At 40.9% G+C, this 19,788-nt stretch overlaps 1 protein-coding gene across 4 annotated transcripts in view; it reads right to left on the bottom strand.

Moving 5' to 3' along the window:
* The window catches only part of LOC139407242 (methylenetetrahydrofolate dehydrogenase (NADP+ dependent) 1 like), an 88,318-nt gene that overhangs the window by 34,886 nt on the left and 33,644 nt on the right, over window positions 1-19,788 (bottom strand). For all 4 annotated transcript variants that reach the window (XM_071150842.1, XM_071150843.1, XM_071150841.1 and 1 more), the window contains exons 18-19: window positions 14,113-14,181; window positions 6,045-6,156 (exon numbers count right to left, since the gene is read on the bottom strand). In XM_071150842.1, the coding sequence (XP_071006943.1) occupies window positions 6,045-6,156; window positions 14,113-14,181 (181 nt within the window). The remainder of the gene's footprint in view (window positions 1-6,044; window positions 6,157-14,112; window positions 14,182-19,788) is intronic.

The raw sequence follows: 19,788 nt of genomic DNA on the forward strand, positions 1-19,788 counted from the left end.
ACATTCTCACTTAGTTAAAGTTAGCTGGTTTGCTAGCCAGCAGGGTAGTTAGTACATAAGTAACAGAGATTGAGCTAACACTGGAATGGCGCCAAAGTGAACACTCATCCTTGATACAAAAATGACACCATTACGGTCTTGGCCTATTATGTTAGCGAGTGGGATTATTTAGTCAATTTTCCAAAATAAATAAACAAACAATCTGCAAAATGCAAGTCAGTTGGTTACATATCTACAGTGGCTTGTGAAATTATTCACCCCCTTGGCATTTTTCCTTTTGTTGCCTTGATTTTTTGGGGGTTTGTATCATTTGATTTACACAACATGTCATCCACATTGAAGATACAAACAAGAAATAAGACAAAAAACAGAAAACTTGAGCGCTTGCCGCTTGCTCGGTGGTGTCCCTTGCTTAGTGGTGTTGCAGACTCTGGGACCTTTCCCAGAGTGTATATAACAGGTGTATATAAACCCTAAGATCATATGACACTTAAATAAAGTCCACCTGTGTGCAATCTAACTAATTATGTGACTTCTGAAGGTAATTGGTTGCACCATATCTTATTTAGGGCCTTCATAGCAAAGGGGCTGAATACATATGCACGCACCATTATTTTTTTAAACAAGTAATTTTTTTCATATCACTTTACATATTTGGACTATTTTATGCATGTCCATTACATGAAATCCAAATCTATTTAAATTACAGGTTGTAATGCAACAAAATAAGAAAAACGCCAAGGGGGATGAATACTTTAGCAAGGCACTGTATCACTCAGGCTATGTGATTGCATTCATGAGATAAGTAGCTAACGTTAGCTAGCTAGCTAAATTAGAACCTGTGACTAAAACCAGTGAGGCAAGCATATCTGCATAAACGTTTTCAGTCATCAGTGCATGCCATTTGCAGATGGAATGTATAGCGAATACAATTTTGGATTGAATAGCAGAGTAATGTACATACAGTACTTTCAGAAAGTAATCATACCCCTTAAATTTTTCACATTTTGTTATGTTGTAGAGTGGGATTAAAATGGAATTAATTGTATTTTTTGGTCAACGATCTACACAAAATATTGTAATGTCAAAGTGGAAGAAAAATGTGAATATTTGCGAAACATTTATGAAGAATAAAGTATCTTGATTAGATAAGTATTCAACACCCGAGTCAATAGCTGTTAGAATCACCTTTGGCAGTGTTTACAGCAGTGAGTCTTTCTGGGTAAGTCTCTAAGAGCTTTCCACACCTGGATTGTGCAACATTTGCCCATTATTCTTTTAATAAATTCTTCAAGCTCTGTCGAATTGGTTATTGATCATTGCTAGACAACCATTTTCAGGTCTTGCCATAGATTATCAAGCAGATTTAAGTCAAAACTGTAACTAGGCCACTCAGGAACATTCACTGTCTTTTTGGTTAGCAACTCCAGTGTAGATTTGGCCTTGTGTTTTAGGTTATTGTCCTGCTGAAAGGTGAATTCATCTCCCAGTGTCTGGTGAACCAGGTTTTCCTCTAGAATTTAGCTTGTGCTTAGCTACATTCAGTAAAATTTTTGATCCTGAAAAACTCCTCAGTCCTTAATGCGAACAAGCATACCCATAACATGATGCAGCCACCACTATGCTTGAAAATGTGTACCGTGGTACTCTGTAATATGTTGTATTGGATTTGCCCCAAACATAACACTTTGTATTCAGGACAAAAAGTTAATTGCTTTGCGACAATCTTTGCACTATTACTTTAGTTCCTTGTTGCAAACAGGATAAATGTTTTGGAATATTTTTATTATGTACAGGCATCCTTATTTTCACTCTGTCAAATAGGTTAGTATTGTGGATTAACTGCAATGTTGTTGATCCATCCTCAGTTTTATCCTATCAGAGGCATTACACTCTAACTGTTTTAAAGTCACCATTGGCATCATGGTAAAATCCCTGAGCGGTTTCCTTCTTCTCCGGAAACTGAGTTAGGAAAGACGCCTGTATCTTTGTAGGGACTGATTGTATTGATACACCATCCAAAGTGTAATTAATAACTTCTCCATGCTCAAAGGGATATTCAAATGTCTGTTTTTTTTATTTTTACCCATGCAACTTGTGACTTGTTAAAGACTCCAATAAACTCCTAGACTTAAGTACACTTGCCATAGTAAAGGGGTTGAAAACTTATTGACCCTAGACTTTTCAGCTTTTCATTTAATTTGTAAAAACTGACATTATGGGGTATTGTGTGTAGGGAAAAAGTCAAGGGGTGTGTATACTTTCTGAATATATGTATGTATGGTTATTATAAGAAAACCTTGTTGTAATGAACAGCTAACTTGTGCTTGTCATAGGTTGCCATAAAGTGTTTGTGTAAATCTACTCAGGACAAATGCTAACGCTGACACAGTGGTGGCATGACAAACGACATGTTACTGCATTTAAATGCTTATTTGTGAACAGTGCCGTTTCCGATTTACTTGAGACAAAGTTTAATTCATTCAGCCAGCCACCCCCTGTGTTGGTTTAGGACAAATACTTTTACATACTTCTTATCCACTTCCATTGATAGACTCTTTAAGTCAAACCTAAGGTAAACTAAACACGTTTTGTATTTACTGTCTTATTTAGAAGATATACACTGAGTGTACAAAACATTAGGGACACCTTCCTGATGTTGTGCTGCACTTCCTTTTGTCCTCAGAACAGCCTCAATTCGTTGGGCATGGCCTTTACAAGGTGTCGAAAGCATTCCACAGGGATGCTGGCCCATGTTGACTCCAATGCTTCCCCCAGTTGTGTCAAATTGGCTGGATGTCCTTAATGGAACACTATTGAGCGTGAAAAAGCCAGCAGCGTTTGCAGTTCTTGACACAACCCGGTGCGCCTGGTGCCAACTACCAATCCCCATTCAAAGGCACTTCAATCTTTTGTCCTGCCCATTAACCCTCTGAATGGCGCAAGAGCACACACACAATCCATGTCTCAATTGTCGCAAGGCTTGAAATCCTTCTTTATCCTGTCTCCTCCCCTTCATCTACACTGATTGAAGTGTATTTAAAAAGGGATCATTGACCAAGTGAAGGCTTTCTATGTCATGGAAAGAGCAAGTGTTCATAATGTTTTGTTCACTCTTTTGTGGTTGCTTTTTGGTAGATATCCTGTAAACCACAAATAAATGTTCTTAAAAATTGCACATTTTATAATTTGTTAAGAAATCATAATTTACAGTACCTGTTAATAATTTACAGCACAATATGTGTACAAAAAAGGTCTGTTTTTCATTCCACCTCAAAAACACAACATTGGCAGATATATCGGTAATCTGTGACTTTTGCCTCCCTAATATCAATATCATATTGGACCCAAAAATAACATAGCGGTCAGGTTCTAGTCAATATTGGTTACGCCTGTACACTGCTAGTTCTGCCGCCTTTTTTAAAGGCGGACATAAGTCCATGTGATACTAAAGAGCCAAGTACAGTTGAAGTCGTAAGTTTACATACACTTAGGTTGGTGTCAATAAAACTTGTTTCTCAACCACTCCACAAATTTCTTATTAACAAACTATAGTTTTAGCAAGTCGGTTAGGGCACCTACTTTGTGCATGACACAATACATTTTTCCAACAATTGCTTACAGACAGATTATTTCCCTTATCATTCACTGTATCACAATTCCAGTGGGTCAGAAGTTTACATACACCAAGATGACTGTGCCTTTAAACAGCTTGGAAAATTCCAGAAAATTGGAATGGCTTTAAAAGCTTCTGATAGGCTAATTGACATAATTTGAGTCAATTGGAGGTGTACCTGTGGATGTATTTCAAGGCTGACCTTCAAACTCAGTGCATCTTTGCTTGACATCATGGGAAAATCAAAAGAAAAATCAGCTAAGTCCTCAGATATTTTTTTTGTAGACCTCCACAAGTCTGGTTCATCCTTGGGAGCAATTTCCAAACGCCTGAAGGCACCATGTTCATCTGTACAAACAACAGTATGCAAGAATAAACACCAAGGGACCACACAGCCGTCATACCGCTCAGGAAGGAGACGCGTTCGGTCTCTTAGAGATGAACGTACTGTGGTGCAAAAAGTGAAAATCAATCCCAGAACAACAGCAAAGGACCTTGTGAAGATGCTGGAGGAAACAGGTACAAAAGTATCTATATCCACAGTAAAACGAGTCCTATATCAACATAACCTGAAAGGCTGCTCAGCAAGGAAGCAAAGCTCCAAAACCATCATAAAAAAGCCAGACTACGGTTTGCAACTACACATGAGTACTTTTTGGAGAAATGTCCTCTGGTCTGGTGAAACCAAAATAGAACTGTTTGGCCATAATGACCATCGTTATGTTTGGAGGACAAAGGGGGAGGCTTGCAAGCTGGAGAACACCATCCCAACTGTGAAGCACGGGGGTGGCAGCATCATGTTGTGGGGATGCTTTGCTGCAGGAGGGACTGGTGCACTTCACAAAATAGATGGCATCATGAGGGAAGGAAAATTACGTGGTATATTAAAGCAACATCTCAAGACATCAGCCAGGAAGTTAAAGCGTGGTCACAAATGAGTCTTCCAAATGGACAATGACCCCAAGCATACTTCCAAAGTTGTGACAAAAATGGCTTAAGGACAACAAAGTCAAGGTATTGGAGTGGTCATCACAAAGCCCTGACCTCAGAAAATGTGTGGGCAGAACTGAAAAAGTGTGTGCGATCAAGGAGGCCTACAAAACCTGACTCCGTTACATCAGCTCTGTCAGGAGGAGTGGGTTAAATGTCAGGAATTGTGAAAAACAGAGTTTAAATGTATTTGGCTAAGGTTTATGTAAACTTCCGACTTCAACTGTAGTTACAACATCTTTACCACATGTAGGATTATCACCCAGTGGCAATGGCTCTGTCACAGGTAGTGTGTACAGTATGGATGTTTTTGGGAGATTAGGTGGTATGTAGATGATTTTGGTAGATGAGGTGGTATGTACAGTGGGGAGAACAAGTATTTGATACACTGCCGATTTTGCATGTTTTCCTACTTACAAAGCATGTAGAGGTCTGTAATTTTTATCATAGGTACACTTCAACTGTGAGAGATGGAATCTAAAACAAAAATCCAGAAAATCACATTGTATGATTTTTAAGTAATTCATTTCATTTCAATCGTCACCGTTTTGTTACAATATTGAAACACTAATATAATACATTCACTATAATAATTTTGTATTTATTTTTATTTCACCTTTATTTAACCAGGTAGGCTAGTTGAGAACAAGTTCTCATTTGCAACTGCGACCTGGCCAAGATAAAGCGTAGCAATTCGACACATACAACAGAGTTACACATGGTGTAAAAAAACATAGTCAATAATACAGTAGAAAGAAAACAAAAAGTCTATATACAGTGAGTGCAAATGAGGTAAGTTAAGGAAATAAATAGGCCATGGTGGCGAAGAAATAACAATATAGCAATTAAACACTGGAATGATAGATCGGCAGAAGATGAATGTGCAGGTAGAGATACTGGGGTGCAAAGGAGCAAAATAAATAAATAAATAAATACCAGTATGGGGATGAAGTAGGTAGATAGATGGGCTGTTTACAGATAGGCTAAGTACAGGTGCAGTGATCTGTAAAATGCTCTGACAGCTGGTGCTAAAAGCTAGTGAGGGAGATGTGAGTCTCCAGCTTCAGAGATTTTTGCAATTTGTTCCAGTCATGGGCAGCAGAGAACTGGAAGGAAAGACGACCAAAGGAGGAATTGGCTTTGGGGGTGATCAGTGAGATATACCTGCTTGAGCGCGTGCTACGAGTGGGTGCTGCTATGGTGACCAGTGAGCTGAGATAAGGCGGGGCTTTACCTACTATAATAATAATAAATCATGTCACTTACATTTATATTATTAAAAAAGGTTCAACATTTAACCCCTGCTCTCACAAAAAGGTATCCGTTTGAACCTTTACAAATGAACTGAAAGGGTTCCCCCACAGTGGCAATCATTTTGAGACACAAAAGGTTCCTCGAGGCTCCTTTAATTCTAAGAGTGTGCACTGAGGACACTTACCTACAAATCCGTCCTCTCCTACCAGCTTCAATGCAAGCTTGTCTGCCAGCACCGAGGAGTTGCCATGGGCGATGTTGGCAAATGGCCCCGCGTGGACAAACACTGGAGAACCCTAGAACAACGGAAGGGCACACCATTTTTATTACCCAAAGTGACTTACTAGCAAACCCAATACAAACAAACAAACAAACATGTAAGAAGTACCTCTACATTAATTTGCATTCTACAACTACATCATTGAGTTTCAGGACTGCATATGTGTCTAAACATTATTTGTCTACACAGCAGCTGCAGGTTATGAGCTGGGAGGCACTAGTAGTGCAAAGTGCCAGTGTTAATACACAGAACAACCCCATTCAGCCATTGGACTATGTCTATAACAATATACAAGGTCAACTACAACTTTTGAGGAAGAAAATTGCTAACACCTCAGTCAAAATACTGGGAGAGGGGAAAAGCTTGGAGGGAGGAAGCTGGGATAGGGGAAAAGCTTGGAGGGAGGAAGCTGGGATAGGGGAAAAGCTTGGAGGGAGGAAGCTGGGATAGGGGAAAAGCTTGGAGGGAGGAAGCTGGGATAGGGGAAAAGCTTGGAGGGAGGAAGCTGGGATAGGGGAAAAGCTTGGAGGGAGGAAGCTGGGATAGGGGAAAAGCTTGGAGGGAGGAAGCTGGGAGAGGGGAAAAGCTTGGAGGGAGGAAGCTGGGATAGGGGAAAAGGGAAAAGCTTGGAGGGAGGAAGCTGGGATAGGGGAAAAGCTTGGAGGGAGGAAGCTGGGAAAGGGGAAAAGCTTGGAGGGAGGAAGCTGGGAGAGGGGAAAAGCTTGGAGGGAGGAAGCTGGGATAGGGGAAAAGCTTGGAGGGAGGAAGCTGGGATAGGGGAAAAGCTTGGAGGGAGGAAGCTGGGATAGGGGAAAAGCTTGGAGGAAGGAAGCTGGGATAGGGGAAAAGCTTGGAGGGAGGAAGCTGGGATAGGGGAAAAGCTTGGAGGGAGGAAGCTGGGATAGGGGAAAAGCTTGGAGGGAGGAAGCTGGGATAGGGGAAAAGCTTGGAGGGAGGAAGCTGGGATAGGGGGAAAGCTTGGAGGGAGGAAGCTGGGATAGGGGGAAAGCTTGGAGGGAGGAAGCTGGGAGAGGGGGAAACTGGAAGGTGAGTGAAAACGCTTTAGCCATTGTTTTGTCATGTGACAGGACAGAGACAAATACCTCCAGTCCCACAGAGCTCTAAATCACTTGTTTAATGAGCCTCTTACACATGCTTTATAAAGCATCTACTTAAAATCGGAGAGAGGAAACAGAAAAGAGCACAGTGGGAGAGAATGAATGTGAGTGTGTGATTGTATTGAGAAAAAGAGCAACTATAGAGATAAATCAGATGAAGCAGATGAAAAAAGCCCATTTGAATAGGTATCCTGTTGCTGTTACCACCCTTTCCATTGTGTGCTCTTTCTCTGACCCTGTAGGAAAGCTAGCATACGTCACATAAAAGGTGAATCTCTGTGTGTGATGACAACCCCTGAACTCTGATTGGATGTTGTGTCATTCCCCCCAGGAAAAACATTCAGGAAATATAACCACCAGCTCTCACAAATGAAATGGGAAATAAATACAACAAAAAATGCAATTGTGTCAGTTCTCCAGTCGGTGGAAAATAAAAGAGGAAGAGAGGATTAAACACACCCAGGGGAAAGGGATGGAGATAAAAACAGGAAGGAGGAGATCGTTTCATCCTTTCTTCACCTCTCTCTCCAATACACCATCAGCATCACACACAAAAGGGCAAAAGGTTAGACTGCGGTCAATCAGGTGTCAAAACTAAGACTGATTGGTCCATTTAATCATGATCCACTCATGTAGACTGTAAACCCAGATGCCTGTACCAATCCTACATACAGTATTACCTATTACTCCACTGTCACTGTTTTGTACTCTGAGGAACAAGTGGAGGATGAGAGGAGACAGCTTGGAGAGAAAACCATAGCAGAGGAATACAAGGTCGGAATGGGGGGGGGGGGGTATGTGTGTGTTGTGGATGGAGCATTACGCTTTCATCATTTGCGGTCACATCTGTGTAAACAACTCTGAACTGTCCTTAACAGGCCATAATTAGCCGTGCCAAGCTGACGACATCACTCCTAGAATGTGTCTGTATCTACAGTGCCTTCAGAAAGTATTCACATCTCTTTACTTTCTCCACATTTTGTTGTGTTACAGTCTAAATTTAAAATAGATTCAATTGAGATTTCTTGTCACTGGGGAATTTTATACAAATTGATAAAAAAAATTAAAAGCTTAAATGCTATGAGTCAATAACCCCTTTGTTATGGCAAGTCTAAATAAGTTCAGGACTAAAAATGGCTTAACAAGTCACCTAAGTTGCATGGACTCACTGTGTACAATAAAAGTGTTTAACATGATTTTTAAATAACAACCTCATCTCTGTACCCCACACATACAATTATCTGTAAGGTCTCTCAGTTGAGCAGGGAATTTCAAACACAGATTTAACCAAAGAACAAGGAAGTTTTCCAATACCTCGCAAAGAAGGGCACCTATTGGTAGATGGGTAAAACATTTTTAAAAAGCACACATTGAATATCCCTCTGAGCATGGTGAAGTTATTAATTACACGTTGGATGGTGTATCAATACAATCAGTCACTACAAAGATACAGGCGTCCTTCCTAACTCAGTTTCCGGAGAAGAAGGAAACCACTCAGGGATTTTACCATGCTGCCAATGGTGACTTTAAAACAGTTACAGAGTGTAATGCCTCTGATAGGAGAAAACTGAGGATGGATCAACAACATTGCAGTTACTCCACAATACCAACACAATTGACAGCGTGAAACGGAGGAAGTCTATACATAATAAAAATATTCTAAAACATGCATCCTGTTTGCAACAGGGCACTAAAGTAATGCTGCAAAAAATGTGGCAAAGCAATTCACTTTTTGTCCTGAATACAAAGTGTTGATTGGATTTGCCCTAAGCATTACTGAGTATCATTCTCCATATTTTCAAGCATAGTGGCGGCTGCATCATGTTATGTTATGCTTGTTCTCGTTAAGGACTGGGGACTTTTTCAGGATCAAAAAACAAACTGAATGTAGCTAAGCACAAGCAAAATCCTAGAGGAAAATCTGGTTCAGTCTGCTTTCCACCAGACACTGGGAGATGAATTCACCTTTCAGCAGACCAATAACCTAAAACACAAGGCCAAATCTACACTGGAGTTGCTAACCAAAAAGACAGTGAATGTTCCTGAGTGGCTGAGTTACAGTTTTGACTTAAATCTGTTTCAAAATATATATCAAGACCTCAAAATGGTTGTCTAGACATGATCAACAACCAATTTGACAAGAGCTTGAAGAATTTTGGAAATAATAAAATGGTCAGATGTTGCACAATCCAGTTGTGGAAAGCTCTTATCGATATTTACCCAGAAAGACAGACAGATGTAAGCGTTGCCAAATTGTCACATGTATTGACTCAGGGGGTTGAATACTTAACTAATCAAGTTTATTTTCCTCTCGTTTGTTTTCCCTCCCCAAAAAGTTAGAATTTTTCTTCCACTTTGACATTAAGAGTATTTTGAATAGATTGTTGAATAACTTTTTTTAACAGTTACATCCATTTTAATTCCACTTTGTAACAACAAAATTAGGAAAAAGTAAAAAAAAGTGTCACGTCCTGACCATAGAGAGCCTTTATTTTCTATGGTGGAGTAGGTCAGGGCGTGACTGTTAGTCTAGTTTATATTTTCTACGTGGGGTTCTAGGTTGTTTTTTCTATGTTGGGGTTTTGATATGATTCCCAATTAGAGGCAGCTGGCTATCGTTGTCTCTAACTGGGGATCATACTTAAGTAGCATTTTTTCCACCTGTGGGTTATGGGATATTGTTTAAGTTTTGAGTTAGTGTTGTAGTCAAGGTTTGTTAGTTTGTTTAGTCTTTGCTTGTTTAGTTTCACTTATTTAATAAATTATGTGGAACTCAATTCATTCTAACGAACGCGACAAAAGTATTGGGACAGTGATACATGTTCTGTTGTTTTGGCTCAGAACTCCAGCCCTTTGGATTTTAAATTATACAATAGACTCTACAAACTTGTTGGATGCATTTGCTGTTTGTTTTGCTTGTGTTTCAGATTATTGTGTGCCCAACAGAAATGAGTGTGTCATTTTGGAGTCACTTATTCTAAATAAGAAAATAATAAACTCAGCAAAAAAAAGAAATGCCCTCTCACTGTCAACTGCATTTATTTTCAGCAAACATGTGTAGATGTGTTTATGAACATAACAAGATTCAACAACAGACATAAACTGAACAAGTTCCAGAGACATGTGACTGACAGAATTGGAATAATGTGTCCCTGAACAAAGGAGGGGTCAAAATCAAAAGTAACAGCCAGTATCTGGTGTGGCCACCAGCTGCATTAAGTACGGCAGTGCACCAAATTTGCCAGTTCTTGCTGTGAGATGTTACCCCACTCTTCCACCAAGGCACCTGCAAGTTCCCAGACATTTCTGGGGGGAATGGCCCTAGCCCTCACCCTCCGATCCAACAGGTCCCAGACGTGCTCAATGGGATTGAGATCCGGGCTCTTCGCTGGCAATGGCAGAACACTGACCTTCCTGTCTTGCAGGAAATCACACACAGAACGAGCAGTATGTTTGGTGACATTGTCATGCTGGAGAGTCATGTCAGGATGAGCCTGCAGGAAGGGTACCACATGGGGGAGGTGGATGTCTTCCCTGTAACGCACAGCGTTGAGATTGCCTGCAATGACAACAAGCTCAGTCTGATGATGCTGTGACACATCGCCCCAGACCATGACGGACCCTCCACCTCCAAATCGATCCCACTCCAGAGTACAGGCCTCGGTGTAACGCTCATTCCTTCAACGATAAACGCGAATCCGACCATCACCCCTGGTGAGAGAAAACCGCGACTCTTCAGAGAATAGCACTTTTTGCCAGTCCCGTCTGGTCCAGCGACGGTGGGTTTGTGCCCATAGGCAACGTTGTTGCCGGTGATGTCTGGTGAGGACCTGCCTTACAAAAGGCCTACAAGCCCTCAGTCCAGCCTCTCTCAGCCTATTGCAGACAGTCTGAGCACTGATGGAGGGAATGTGCATTCCTGGTGTAACTCGGGCAGTTGTTATTGTCATCCTGTACCTGTCCCGCAGGTGTGATGTTCGGATGTACCGATCCTGTGCAGGTATTGTTACACGTGGTCTGCCACGGCGAGGATGATCAGCTGTCCGTCCTGTCTCCCTGTAGCGCAGTCTTATGCACCTCACAGTACGGACGTTGCAATTTATTGCCGTGGCCACATCTGCAGTCCTCATGCCTCCTTGCAGCATGCCTAAGGCACGTTCACACAGATGAGCAGGGACCCTGGGCATCTTTCTTTTGGTGTTTTTCACAGTCAGTAGAAAGGCCTCTTTAGTGTCCTAACTTTTCATAACTGTGACCTTAATTGCCTACCGTCTGTAAGCTGTTAGTGTCTTAACGATTGTTCCACAGGTGCATGTTCATTAATTGTTTATGGTTCATTGAACAAGCATGGGAAACAGTGGTCAAACCCTTTACAATGAAGATCTGTGAAGTTATTTGGATTTTTACGAATTATCTTTGAAAGACGTTTCTTTTTTTGCTGAGTTTATGTTTCTAAACAATTATCATGATTACGGATAGATCTGAATGAATTGTGAATTAGATGAATTGCTGTCCAAAGGACTGTGTGTGTGTGTGTGTGTGTGTGTGTGTGTGTGTGTGTGTGTGTGTTTTATTTGCGAGGCAGAGAGCAAAATTTACAAAGCCCCAGAGAATAGGAACCCAGCACAGCAGGACCTGCACTGGGTCAGAGCAGACCACCTTTGGTTGACATTGAACAGGCATGTTTGTGTGCATGGTGTTTGTACTGTATGTATACAGTAGATTAGAGGCAGTATGGTGTGTGTGTGTGTGTTTCAGTCAGTCCCACTTACAGTAAGTTGGCCGTTTTAGAACACACGTACAGTAATCCTGGCCCTCTCGACTACAGACACAGTGAGGCAGCTATTACTTTCCTCCTATCTCTTTACAGACCCTGCTCCATCTGTGAAAACATACATATGCACGCACGCACACACACACACACACACAAGGGCACAGAGGGCCTAACTAAACTGAAAATTCCCACGGACCCTTTAGGCCTGGTCCATCCCGATATGCATCCCCCTTTCAGAAACACAGGAAACACAGACAGGAAAGGTTCCACAAAACAGGACTCCAGCGTTTCCTCCCAAAACATAAAACCACTCTCTGCAACACCACTTCCTCCCCCTGCTCCCCAAAACAAAAACCTAATCCCTACTCAACCCCACACCCTAAAAACATAAAACCACTCTCTGCAACACCACTTTCCCCCCCTGCTCCCCAAAACAAAAACCTAATCCCTACTCAACCCCACACCCTAAAAACATAAAACCACCTCCCAAAACAAAAAAGTAGCCAGCCAACAACTAACATTTCCTAGTTTCTAACCCCTTCAACGTTTGCATACATATGCTGTCAATTATTGAACATTTTAATTGATGACATTACAAGGGGCTGTTAAATCTTCATTGAACTAACATTTAAGCAATCATTTCTGAGGATCCAGGAATTTTTGTGTGACACACAAAAATTCCTGGGTGTGAGGGCATTGTTGCTGATATTGCCAACATATTTATAAAAATACTGATGACATTTTTTAAAGTAAATAATATTTTAACGAGTAAAGTTGCTGCCCATGCGGTCTGGTTGTTAGTTATTTTTTCGTGTTTTGTCCCAGTCGTCACTTAATCATTTTATTCATTTGACTTTGCTATGCTATGCTAAAAAAAATCATAGGAATTTAGCTAGCTAGCAGAGATTCAATGATGATGATGAGAGACAAGAACTTCAATAAATAATGATTTAATAAATATCCAATAGGCCTACATAGGTCGCACTGCGTACATTCATTCTTGGGCTAGCTAGGCTATTGGTGCTGAAGAGATCGCATTTGTAAAATGACACATTATTGCACAGGTCGGTCATATGTAGGTTTATACAACCCCCAACTTTTGTAAACCACTGAAAAATAATGTGTTGATGATTTTGTCCCCCGAGAGTTAATGAATTTCCTGCCTGGGCTGCAGGACAGTGAAATTACCACATTTACACGTCATGGTACTTTGGTTGATATGCAGGAGTTTTGGGACTCCTTCAATCAGCATCCAGGTTCCAAATAACCAGTGAGTTGGACTGATTTTATCCAGTATTTGAGTTTCCATTGTGTGGTCATTGAAACATTAATTATTTACAATCATTAAATTATAATTAATTCTACAGTTCTCCTTGTAATGTAATCAATTAGAATCATTCAATTAGACTGTTCAACAATGGAAGGCATAATGACATTGCTCTGGAGACGGTTCCAGAGGCTCTCCCTGAGGGCAGGTCCACTACAGACAGACCAGCCCCAGCAGTCAGAGGGGGACAGATCAAGATGTATTCCAGCTCTTTATCAGTTTAATCATTCAGTCCATCAGCCCTAATCTCTGTCTCCCTCCATCTCTATTCCTCCATCGCCTCAGAGAGAATCGGGTATGGGCGTTTCCACTAGCATGGGCCAGTCAGAGGTCACACGTGTGCGTGTGTGTGTGTTTGTGTGTGTGTCTGAGTGTCTGAACGTACACGGTCATGTCTCAGAGAACAATGAGATGCAGATGTACGGAGAGGCAGGGTAAACGTCTGGACCATCATACCCAACCTCAACTGATTGCTCTTGCTCTTCAGTTCAATACTAAACAACTGCTCTTAGCTACACTCATTTCCCAGTCTCTATGAACTTGGAATGTATAAATCTAAGAGGATTGGATAGGTGTTAATAAAATAGCAAAAGTTTAGAAAAAATTGCTCTGATAGCCTACGTGGAATTTTCTGGATATTCCTGAACAACAGTGCAGTCATCACCCTGTCTTTGACAACATCGTTGTCCTCCCTCTATAACGGTCTTCATCTCATGCTTGGATAGCAACGAGGATGTGTGGTTAGAGACTCACTTCTAGGGTCTGCATAAGGGTAGGCTTGATGGCATCCTTCATGAGCACCGCAAGTGCTCCACTCACACCCTGAGAGAGAGAAAGAGAAGTTGTTAGTGCTGAAATTCTTGAAGGGATTTTACAGTATCCTACCAATAAAATAACCAGTAAGCATGCAAACCACACAATAAAACGGCTGTTAAAGCAATTCAAAACCAAAACCCATATTTCCATGCACATATCTATGACACACACGGCCCATCCCTACTTATCATCATTTCCAAAATCCAGTCTGGCCTGGTTGTGTGTTTTCCAGTCACTGCGGCATTCCTGATTATCCATAACAGAATATGGGATCCTCCTCAGTGAGCCAGGCCTATATGGCGCAACACCACCACCACCACATCCAGTTTGGGAGGGGGGGGTGTCAGAGCCACCTGGGCCAACATGGCTCCACAGTGGAGCTAATAGTTATGGGATTCAAGGGCAGCTGGAGGCCATTTTGGGTCAAACGAGATCCATGTTGCGTGCTCAAGCTCCTCTGTCTCCTGAGAGGCCCAGCAACCACCCTGCCTAGTCTCCATAATGGCAGGGACATGATAGTGGAGGGTCACTAGGGGTTAAATCCCTACAAAACCTGGTGGGGAAGCTACTTTTTACCTATAATAACACCATAAACTTGACCTCTACGAGCAAAGGTTCATCCATTTTGAATGTTATATTGTTTTTGTGCATCTCTGAGTGACGTTCTATCGAATCCCTGAGTCATTTCCTGTCTTCATTTGTATCCGAGTTAGTGGCGTTCAAGCAGGCAGAAATCCGGCCAGTATGACGTAACACTGTGATAAAGTCTCTCTCGCTACACTGGAAGTTAATAGGAATATAACTTCCAGATCACAAAAACGTCTATCATACATGTCAGATTTCAATACTAGCCGATGTCATAACTCGGGGGGATCCCTTCTCTCGAATGAGCCATTGAGCATATTTTTGTGATATTCCTACTTAGGGCTGTGGCGGTCATGAAATTTTGTCAGTCGGTTATTGGTCATACAAAAGACTGCTGGTCTCACGGTAATTGACCGTTTAGCATTTCCAGGCTTCCACACATACAGTGGGGGAATATTTAGTCAGCCACCAATTGTGCAAGTTCTCCCACTTAAAAAGATGAGAGGCCTGTCATTTTCATCATTGGTACATTTCAACTATGACAGACAAAATTAGAAAAAAAAATGCAGAAAATCACATTGTAGGATTTTTAATGAATTTATTTGCAAATTATGGTGGAAAATAAGTATTTGGTCAATAACAAAAGTTTCTCAATACTTTGTTATATACCCTTTGTTGGCAATGATATAGGTAAAACGTTTTCGGTAAGTCTTCACAAGGTTTTCACACACTGTTGCTGGTATTTTGGCCCATTCCTCCATGCAGATCTCCTCTAGAGCAGTGATGTTTTGGGGCTGTTGCTGGGCAACACAGACTTTCAACTCCCTCCAAAGATTTTCTATGGGGTTGAGATCTGGAGACTGGCTAGGCCACTCCAGGACCTTGAAATGCTTCTTACGAAGCCACTCCTTCGTTGCCCGGGCGGTGTGTTTGGGTTCATTGTCATGCTGAAAGACCCAGCCACGTTTCATCTTCAATGCCCTTGCTGATGGAAGGAGGTTTTCACTCAAAATCTCACGATACATGGCCCCATTCATTCTTTCCTTTACACGGATCAGTCGTCCTGGTCCCTTTGCAGAAAAACACCCCCAAAGCATGATGTTTCCACCCCCATGCTTCACAGTAGGTATGGTGTTCTTTGGATGCAACTCAGCATTCTTTGTCCTCCAAACACGACAAGTAGAGTTTTTACCAAAAAGTTATATTTTGGTTTCATCTGACCATATGACATTCTCCCAATCTTTTTCTGGATCATCCAAATGCTCTCTAGCAAACTTCAGACAGGCCTGGACATGTATTGGCTTAAGCAGGGGCACTGCAGGATTTGAGTCCCTGGCGGCGTAGTGTGTTACTGATGGTAGGCTTTGTTACTTTGGTCCCAGCTCTCTGCGGGTCATTCACTAGGTGTGGTTCAGGGATTTTTGCTCACCGTTCTTGTGATCATTTTGACCCCACAGGGTGAGATCTTGCGTGGAGCCCCAGATCGAGGGAGATTATCAGTGGTCTTGTATGTCTTCCATTTCCTAATAATTGCTCCCACAGTTGATTTCTTCAAACCAAGCTGCTTACCTATTGCAGATTCAGTCTTCCCAGCCTGGTGCAGGCCTACAATTTTGTTTCTGGTGTCCAGCTCTTTGGTCTTGGCCATAGTGGAGTTTGGAGTGTGGCTGTTTGAGGTTGTGGACAGGTGTCTTTTATACTGATAACAATTTCAAACAGGTGCCATTAGTACAGGTAACGAGTGGAGGACAGAGGAGCCTCTTAAAGAATAAGTTACACGTCTGTGAGAGCCAGAAATCTTGCTTGTTTGTAGGTGACCAAATACTTATTTTCCACCATAATTTGCAAATAAATAAATTAAAAATCCTACAATGTGATTTTCTGGATTTTTTTTCTCTCATTTTGTCTGTCATAGTTGAAGTGCACCTATGATGAAAATTACAGGCCTCTCTCATCTTTTTAATTGGGAGAACTTGCACAATTGGTGGCTGACTAAATACTTTTTTGCCCCACTGTACATACACACACACACAAATCTATTTAAATATACACCATCACAATATATTTTAGTCAAGTCTAAAGAAACATGATATGAAGAAAATGTATTTCAGAAGAACAGAATATGAGTTGGCTTACTGTATGTCTGGCTATGCTCCATGCCATAGGCTTGTTCATTTAAGTGAAAATATATGGTTATAAGTACCATTATTTTACATTAAGAAGAATATAATTTAACTTAGCTGGGAAAAAAAACATGTATTATGGACCAAGAGTGCATATGAAGTGGATATTAAGAGTAAAAGTGATCACTTGAAAAAGGTCCTAAATGCCAGATTTAGAGTTATTTGGTCAATTTAGTTGTGAATGAAACAAACCTTAGAATGTCATAGAAATCAAAACATATGGGCTGCATGGAGCGACTATCTGCTATTGATTTGAGAAAGAACCTTGCCTCAGGCTGCACAGCTGTCAAATCATTTTACATTTAGAATGGTCCATGATTAAATGGTTAGGAACAGGGGGAGGGGAAAAGACATCTGTCTGCACTCCAATAGGGATTGGAGGACTCTGGCTTTCCCGCCGGTCTGTTTGGTAGGCTACTTCTGTTTTATAGCGGAGCATAATATGACCAGCTGAGAAATAAATACAACACCACTTATTTCACTGCACGCATCAACCACTGTTTGAGGAGTATGCTCTCGCTGCCAGAAAGGTGATGTTCCGCCCAAACTCTATGCCATGGGCTCTCCAACCTTGTTCCTGCAGCTACCCAGTAGTTAATTTGGGAAAAGTGAAAATCTGTTTGGGAACATCGATATTAAAATGTTTTTGCTACGAAACACATTTAACTTAACTGTTGACAGCCAGTCTGCGCACTCGAGAAAGGAATAGAGGGGGAAGAGATGGAAACGCATGGAGGTGAGATTCTGTATAGCTAAAGGTAATGTCACCCAAACAAGAAAATACATTTTTAAATTAAAACAACAATCCCTATTACTAGGCTGTTCAAAATCAAATACTAGTTCACTAATGTAGACTAACTGTAAGCCGCCCTGCACAATCAATGAATCAACAGCATGGTCTAAGGCTATACGTTCTGTCCAGACTCATGGATATACATGTTGGAGCGTAGCATAAGGTAACCAGTCCATCTAGTGTGCACAATAATACAGTCCACACTAAATTATATATCAAAGAAATCTTAATATGTAGTAGACTATGTATTGTATAATGGTACAATCATAATTTTATTTTTTATTTTTGGGCCTGGGCTCATATGCATAAACTCTAATATACATATGGGGGTTTTTAATTCATCATCACCTTAGAAAGCGCTGTTCATATGGTTTACACTGTTGCAATCTGCTGGCAAACTTTATTCACATTAATCACAGTGAGGTGAGCTATAAAAATATGATAAGCTGTTTTGATGATAAGTGTTGGATTTGATTGCATTTGCACTGTTCTCAAAAGTGAAGATAAATGTGATTATGCATGTGATTCTTTATTATAAAATGTGCATTTTTATGGTTAAAATTATCTTCCCCAAACTTGAAACTCACTAGCAGCCTATGTATGCCAGTTAGGGTCTACACCTGTTGGAAAGCAGGTTAACGTGCTTAATTTTAAGAAGTTATGTGTAACTTCAGCTGTTATTTCAAACATTAGCAAAACATATAGGCCATACTCTATAAGGTGTGCCACTATGATTTGCCTTACTGCACAAGCTGGGCATCATTAACAAGTGATAATGCATAATTCACAAGTGATAGGCTAATATTGTCACCCATCAGACTAACCTTAATTTGATGTAGTCTTTACATATATTAAATAATATATACAGTACCAGTCGAAAGTTTGGACACACCTACTCATTCCAGGGTTTTTCTGTATTTTTTTACTATTCTCTACATTGTAGAATAATAGTGAAGACATCAAAACTATGAAATAACAGCTTTGCACAATCTTGGCATTCTCTCAACCAGCTTCATGAGGTAGTCAGCTGGACGCACTTCAATTAACATGTGTGCCTTGTTAAAAGTACATTTGTGGAATTTCTTTCCTTCTTAATGCATTTGAGCTAATCAGTTGTGTTGTGACAAGGTAGGGTTGGTATACAGAAGATGGCCCTATTTGGTAAAAGACCAAGTCCATATTATGGCAAGAAAGGTTCAAATAAGCAGAGAGAAACGACAGTCCATCATTACTTTAAAGACACTAAGGTCAGTCAATTCAAAAAAATTCAAAAGAACTTTGAAAGTTTCTTCAAGTCACAAAAACCATCAAGCGAATTACCTCTGCTGCAGAGGATAAGTTCATTAGAGTTACTGTTGCCAGAGATATTATAGAAAGAAGATAGAAATCCAATGAATGAGTGAACACATAATGCCCCATCCAGCAGACTGTCGACCAATCACGTTCACGTTGTCAAGCTGTGTCATGCGGTTGCTAAACTAATCATCAAGCAATCCCTTCTCAAAGAGAAACATTCCTATTTTCCTCGAAAGTATGTAATGTCACGATTCCAAAGCTATACGATACTACAGATAGCAAGTTAATCATCTCACATCTCGGAAAATATTTGTAATGTTGTACTTCTTGTTGATGAAATTCTAGCTAATGTTGAGTTTTTGAGCTAGTGCCCAATAGACCCATTCACTCCTTGAAAGAGAGCGCGCTTTGTCCAACAATTGTCCAGAATGCACCGCGCAGCCCATTGATGTAGCATGGGCAAAGTTTCCCCATCTCCTCAAAAGTATACCTGCTGTTGTGAATGTTAAGACTCCACTCTGAGGGACATCGATCTACATGTTGAACAATGTGAGATTGTAGACTCCTAAATTTATAGTGCAGTTTCTTTTGGCGATTTTACAGGTAACTAGCTATGTTACATGCTGATATTGCCTTTGCTATTAGTGTATTAGCTACGTTTGCTAGCTACACTAGACCAAAAGTATGTGGACACCTGCTCCAGAGTACAATGGCGGCAAGCTTTACACCACACCAGCCGAGACTTGGCATTGCGCA

The sequence above is a fragment of the Oncorhynchus clarkii genome, chromosome 4 (genome assembly GCF_045791955.1).
Source record: "Oncorhynchus clarkii lewisi isolate Uvic-CL-2024 chromosome 4, UVic_Ocla_1.0, whole genome shotgun sequence".
Lineage (NCBI taxonomy): Eukaryota > Metazoa > Chordata > Actinopteri > Salmoniformes > Salmonidae > Oncorhynchus > Oncorhynchus clarkii.